This window comes from Mesoplodon mirus, assembly GCF_964341445.2.
Source record: "Mesoplodon mirus genome assembly, chromosome: 2".
Lineage (NCBI taxonomy): Eukaryota > Metazoa > Chordata > Mammalia > Artiodactyla > Ziphiidae > Mesoplodon > Mesoplodon mirus.
In genome coordinates, this window is record NC_138977.1 from 162,587,336 (window position 1) to 162,594,190 (window position 6,855).

Consider the following 6,855-nt stretch of genomic DNA (forward strand, 5'->3'; position numbering starts at 1 on the left):
CAAGGGATTCTTTACCTTTCACCATTTGCTTTGCACTTTTCTTTTTATAATTTCAACCCTTGGGAGTTTAAATTTCCTTTCACCTTCAGGACTCCAGAGTTGATTTTTAAACATACATACACCTAAGTCTCAAAGTATATGGAGTATAATATTTATATTTCAGGAAATAGATTAATAGACTCCCAACTCAAGGAAACAGTTACTCCTTTAGTAAGCTTTTTACAAATGGGGACATGCATAGGTTTTTCAATTCCTCTTTTCTATTCTAAGTGGCTTTCCAGAGACCCACTGCCACCTGGGGCAAAGTACACAGCCCCAAGATCATCCTGAAGACCAATGGTTTAATTCCTTTTATTGTAGTTTCACATATTGCTGCAGTCAGAAGTAAGTGCAAGCACTCTCTGAGGCAAGCCTCTTGCTGGTTAGTAACTACTTCTCCAGCTTAATTTCTTTGTCCACTTGGAGTTTACATGGGGTTAAAATCCACATTCAGGTACTTGCTGAAGTTGGGAATGGGTGAGACTATCACCTCCAAAAATAATAGGGGATCTCAATGAAGAGAAATCTCACCATGCAAGTAAAAATATAAATCTGATGACCACAGCGAGCCATTAAAATTTTTAAAAGGTAATGAAGAAGGGAGAGAAGGGGAGAGGAGTATAATAGCTATGAAAAACTTTTTTTTTAAAGTAAGTAATAAAGGAATATGTGCAGTGAGTGAACACAGACAGCTATCTTGAGTTGGGGGCAAGTTAATTACATTCAAAAAAGAAAGCGTCTCCAGAATATATTTTTCTTTTTTGCAGTGGAATATTTTAGTTCCTTCATATAGAGACATATTACACGTTAACAACCATGAAAAACAATACAAAATGCCCTCAATTTAACAAGTAGAAAAATATAACTAGTATATATGGCCATTGTGAATCTAATACTGTACAGAAGTAATTTATGGATTTTACAAATAAATTATAGCTTAAATGCCCTTTTAAAATTCTCTTTCCCCCCTAGATGTACACTAGAACTTACAATAGGAAAGGTTCCGAGCCTAGCTTATCGCAAATCAGTGCCAGTCAAATGTTCTGCCGACAAGCTCGAAGAATTTCTTATTTGGCTCGTGAAAATATTCATGCAGTTTATTGAGGAGCTTGGGGTCGACTTGGGGGTGCGCCCGGCCTTTGGACTCGTGTAAGCAGCGGTCCCGGCCGCTGTCCCGCAGGCAGTAAAAGCCCTTGGTTTTGTTAAAGTAGAAGTTCGAGGCATTGATCTGCGGCGACAGCCTCAGGAACCTCTCGACCTTTTGGATCTCGGGGAAGGGGTCCCTGATGAGGCGGTCGCCGTCCACGATGTGGATGCGGCGCAGCGAGAAGAAGCGAAGCCAGTTCTGCATGTGCACGTGGTACAGGCTGCGGTTGAGAGCCTTGTAGTCCACGTTGAGCCGGCCATCACGCACAAGGAACTCCTCGATGGACGGGTAGGGCTTGTGCTTCTGCATGTGGTTGTAGAACACTTGGGTGTAGTCGGACAGCACGCGCTCTGACGGGTCCCGCAGGATGAGCAGCAGCCGGATGGACGGGTTCATGCTGTGGACCCGCTCAGGCACTTTGGGTGACGTGAAGTACGCAGGGGTCTTTTCCACCGTGAGCTGGTGTGGGGAGGAGAAGGGCATCTGGCTGAGGTACCAGCCCAGGCCTTGGCTGTAATGCTCCTCCCAATCGAAGAAGTGCACCTCGTTCTCGGCGGCCGCCACGTCGGGATGCAGGCTGAGCATCTCCAGCAGCGCACGTGTGCCGCCCTTGCGCACACCGATGATGATGGTCTGCGGCAGCTGCTGGGCGGAGCCGTTGGGGGCCGCGCCTTCCCGGATCTCGTCCTGCAACGTCGCCGCTTTCCTCACAAGCTCCGGCTGGCCCAGCTCGGCCCCGGGCATGGCGGGGCGGGAAGGCACTAGCTGGAGCTGGACCACCAGCATCACCGCGCCCAGGAGCAGCGCGGCCATGCTGGACACCACGGTGGCTTCACTGGGCGGGGCGCCGCTGGGTCATGAAGCGCTGCCGCGAGGGATGCCTCCAGATCAGTGACACATGGGTGTCGCAGGCTTCCGATTACTAGGAAACAAAGGGGAGAAGTATTAACCCCACATAAATACTGGGCTTAATCAAGCTGACAACTCTGTCGTCTTGGGTACGTACGACATTCACCTCCTGGGGCTTTCTCGGTTCCTTTATCCTATGAAGCAGGGGCGGCAAACAGTTTCTGTACAGGGAAGAGAGTAAATGTTTTAGGCTTTTGGGGACATATAGTCTCTATGGCAACTCCAACTATGCTATTTTGCTCTAAAGCACCCATAGACGATACACAGAGAAATGGGTGTGGTTGTGTCCCAATAAAACTTTATTTATGGACACTGACATTTGAATTTCATATAATTTTCATGGGTCTTTAAATATTCTTCTTTTTTTTCAAACATTTGTATTTTTACTGCTCTGTTGGCACTAAAGCCAGGCCAAGCTTTGGCCTGCAGTCATAGTTTGCCAACATCTGCTATAAAGGAAAAGGTTGGGAAGGACTTTTGGACCTCGGCGAACATCAGAGGATATCTACTAGCTGCCAGCCCCAGGCAGAGGGGCAAGTGATATGGAAGCAGGCATTGTTTCTGCTCCCCAACCCACTAGGGGCTCCTGATCTAACAGGGCAAGTGAACCTGTTTGGAAGATTGAATGATTAACTCCCAATTCTTTACTCTCCTCTGCATCCAATTCTTGCTATAGCCTCTTTGTAGGGGGAGTGTACTTCCCAGCAATTTGATTTGTTTTTTTTTTTTATTTGCCACGAGAAGAACATGCCCTGGCCAGCCAGCTGCTGGTCCCAGGAGGAAGACGAGAGACACCTGCAGTAGAGCTGCCCGATCAGTCCACTGTGTGCAGCCCAGCCATCTCCCTCAGGAGTGAGAATGCATGCTTGTGGTTTTAAGCCAGTGAGTTTTGGGGTAGTTTGTATTACAGCAACAATTTAGCAAAGGTTAATTGATACAACCGGACTGCAAGCATCTGTGCGATATATGTTACGATTATAATTTAGGCAGAGTACTGTGAGGGCCTATGTTCATTCATTTTGCCTGAAATGATTAGGGATGTCTTCCTAGTAAAGCGAATGTTTGAAGTGGGCCTAGAGGGATAAACAGGCGAGGTTACTGGAAAGAGCAAAAACCCTTCATGCAGGCAAAGGTTTACTATTTATAAAGAACAGGGCTTGCAGTCTGTTAAGTGGATTGTTGTTCTAACACTGCAGTGTAAGGTAGAAATGCAGGACAGTTATAGAAACACAAGGACACAAAAATTTAGCCCATTTCAAAATTCACGGTCCAAATATAAAATTCAAAACTCAGGGCTCTTCCTGTGAACTGCCTGTTTTAAACCTTTTTCTCTTTAACTGAGATTTATTACATTTGGGCATTAAAGTCCCTCAGGAACACGGGCACTGCTGGGCTACATGGCATGGAGTTCCCAAAGACACACGAGCTATGGTTGTTGTTTTTAGGGGGCTGATAAGCAGCAATCCGTGTTCGACCCTCTCCCGGAAAGAGCAGATTGGAAACTCTCTTTTATTTTTTTTTTAAGTTTATTTATATTTATTTATTTTTGGCTGCATTGGGTCTTCGTTGCTGCGCGTGGGCTTTCTCTAGTTGCGGGGAGTGGGGGCTCCTCTTCATTGTAGTGCACGGGCTTCTCATTGCAGTGGCTTTTCTTTTTGTGGAACACGGGTTCTAGGTGTGTGGGCTTCAGTAGTTGTGGCTCGCGGGCTCTAGAGCGCAGGCTCAGTAGTTGTGGCGCACGGGGCTTAGTTGCTCTGTGAAATGTGGGATCTTCCCAGACCAGGGCACAAACCCGTGTCCTCTGCATTGGCAGGCGGATTCTTAACCACTGCACCACCAGGGAAGTCCTGGAAACTCTCTTTTAAGTAATCTCTGTCTAAACACAGTTCAGGAAGAGTTGCAGAGAGGCCCAGTTTGGGGACTATGGGATTTACAGAGCCAGAAAAATGTTTTCTATCAAGAGGGTCCATCATCTTCTTTATGCCAGGTTTAAAATTCAATTTATTAGCTTAAAACTTGTCTAGAATGTGTAAATAAAGAACAACAGGCAGGACTTCCGTGTTTATGATCAGATCAATTGATCTACCTCCCTCAGATATTAACTGTAATAGCCACTTTGTAAAATGTATATTAAAGATCAAGCAATTAAAAAGCTGAAACCTTTAGAAAATCACAGAACACTAGAAAAGGGACTTGCCAAATCGCCTGACATACTTATTTAGGAAAAAGAAAGAGAAAAATTTAAGGAGGGATGGCCAAACAAGATGGGGCTCAAGGCTGGTCTTACTGATTGGATGAGCCCAATTTAATGGGCCATTTGCTTCAGTCAAATGAACGTTTTAGTATGTTTCAGTGAAATTCTATTTCCTTCTCAACTGCCCATGTGGGTTGACCAAAGGGACCAGTTGTGCTTGCTTTTTACATGTTTGGGGTTAGTGTGTGCATGTGCAAGTGTATGCTTGTGTGTGTTTATGTATGTATGTGTGTACACACGTGTATGTGTGTGTGTGCGTGTGCAGGGGGTGGGGTGGGTAAAGTGATGGAGACAGTGGCTTCTCCACATTAAACTGTTGTACTCTCTGTGGTGGGTATTGTCATTCCCATCATACAGCTCTGCATCCAGACTTAGGAAGCAACCTGATCCTGAAACATCTAAGGGTTAGAGTCAGAGCCCAGATCTGAGATTCATATTACCTGACTATTCATGCTCTTTCCATTCTGTTATGAGGCATCTTGATTAGCACAGTGCACATCTGAGATCTTTTTCCTAAAGGGAAATTACCAGCAGACAGCAGAAACAAGAAACTAAATATAGTTTGTCCTTTACAAAAACAAAGCAAAAAACAAAACCAAAAACCCTCCAAAACAACCCCAAAACTGGGCAGTTTGTAGTTTAAAAGCTCCTCATTTATAACGTAATAGTTTCTAAAATGTATATTTACTTATTCTAAGCCATCTACATTACATTCCAAAAATACTTGAGGTATATGGAAAAAAAAATCTTAGCTAAAGTCTCATATGTACACGTGTGTGTGTGTATGAAACTTTAGCTAAGTTTTATGTATATATATACACACATATATATTATGTATATATACACGCATATATTTGTACATCTGAATATATATAAAATGTAGTTACACACACACAGTGGCCATTGAGAGCCAAGTTCTTCCTGTTGTAGTTTGATAATGTGAATTTCTCAGTGGTACAGATAGAATTTTTGTGCCTTTTAGTAACATTCTCAGAAAAGGAAAGATCCCCAAGCTCAGGTGAACCTGTAAGCCAGGACATCTGGGCCAGCTGATCTTGACAATGGAATTATGAGCATCAGAGCTTCATGTCATTAAGTCCCTGCTTTTCACTTTACGGGTGAGGAGGCCCTGAGGTGACAGGCCCAAGGTCAGGTAGAAAATCAGAGCCTAGAACTTGTGGATCCTGAGTTCCAGTTCTGTACTCTCTCTGCTATTATTGCTATCTCCCTAGCATGTGGTCTTAAAATAATGGCAGTGTTTTGGGGATCCTAAAGAAGAAACCCCCCCAAAAAAAACCTACCTAGCAGTGACAAGCCCTGGCTGCCAACTCCAGAATCAGCTGGTACACAGGGGATATACATATAGCACGTGGGTGAAACTCATTCACTTGTTCTACTCAGCAGAAGAGTTAAAGGAATCACACAGGCTATGGAGTCAGGAATCCTGTCTCCAGTTTTGACTTTGGTCCAAGTGCTGTAACCTCTCTTAGCCTCAGTTTCCTCATCTGTAAAGTGGTAATAATTCCACTTTCCTCAAATGGCTACTTTGGGACTGAAGTGAGATGGGTTATCAGCACTGTCCTATAGAAATGTAACGTGAAGCACATATGCACTTTTTTTCCCAATTATCAAACGAATATTTATTGAATTCATGCTACATAGCTAGCATTTTAGCTAAGCTATGAGATGAATTCCCCACTTTCACCAATACTTTCTCCCCTCCATTATGCCAACCACGGTGCCTTCCCCATAGGAGTTATGCAGCAGATGAGTTGTGCAAATAAAAAGTGTAACACACAGTTTTACTACATTCTGAGAAAAAACTCAAATCTCCACAGGCGATCAAGAGATGCTCAGGAAAGTAACAGCAACCCCCCCTCAAAGGTGATAGCAGCCACTATTTATTTATGTCCCTGACACTTAGTCATATCTTGCCCTAAGACAGATCATGTCTTATTGTTACTTTTATTATAGGTGTTAAAATGACCCACATCTGCACTTGTACATTTTCCAGGAGCCCCTTTTTAAAAAGGCATCTTTTATGTAAGCCAGTATTTCCAAAATGTTATCACTCCAACACATAAGCACTATATAAAATTAAGGAGATATTTTGCATTTTTTTTTGTCTTCAAAATCCAGTGTGTATACATTTACTCTTACAGAACATCTCAAGGCCACATGTGGCTACTGGCAACTGAGGTGGACAGCAGAGAGATATTAGAACACTGAGCAGTGTTGCAATTCTTACTCTGAAATCTCTTTAATTGTGGAAAGTGCTTTCTTAATAATAAGTAGGATACTCTATTCACAAATTAGGAGCTTCCCAAACAGGAAAAGCACCAGGAAGGCAAGTTTGAACTTGCAAGTGGCACAAAGATAAATTGATTATTCTCCCTCCGGAAGTAAACTAGGTACTGTCAAAGGAATCTTCTGAAAGTCTGGAGCCCTGAGCTGGTACAGGCACAGACAAAGACTGTTCAACAGAACCTGGAACCCGAGCCACATT

At 43.7% G+C, this 6,855-nt stretch overlaps 1 protein-coding gene across 1 annotated transcript; it reads right to left on the reverse strand.

Moving 5' to 3' along the window:
• Window positions 1-801: 801 nt before the first annotated feature.
• HS3ST1 (heparan sulfate-glucosamine 3-sulfotransferase 1) lies at window positions 802-2,183 on the reverse strand. The gene has a single exon (XM_082602588.1). It carries the CDS (start codon window positions 1,997-1,999, stop codon window positions 1,064-1,066), a length of 936 nt encoding a protein of 311 aa, XP_082458714.1. The 5' UTR covers window positions 2,000-2,183; the 3' UTR covers window positions 802-1,063.
• Between the last annotated feature and the right edge of the window lie 4,672 nt (window positions 2,184-6,855).

Coding starts and splice junctions, on each gene's coding strand:
- HS3ST1 (XM_082602588.1), bottom strand. CDS start 1,999: ATGGCCGCGCTGCTCCTGGGCGCGGTGATGCTGGTGGTCCAGCTCCAG.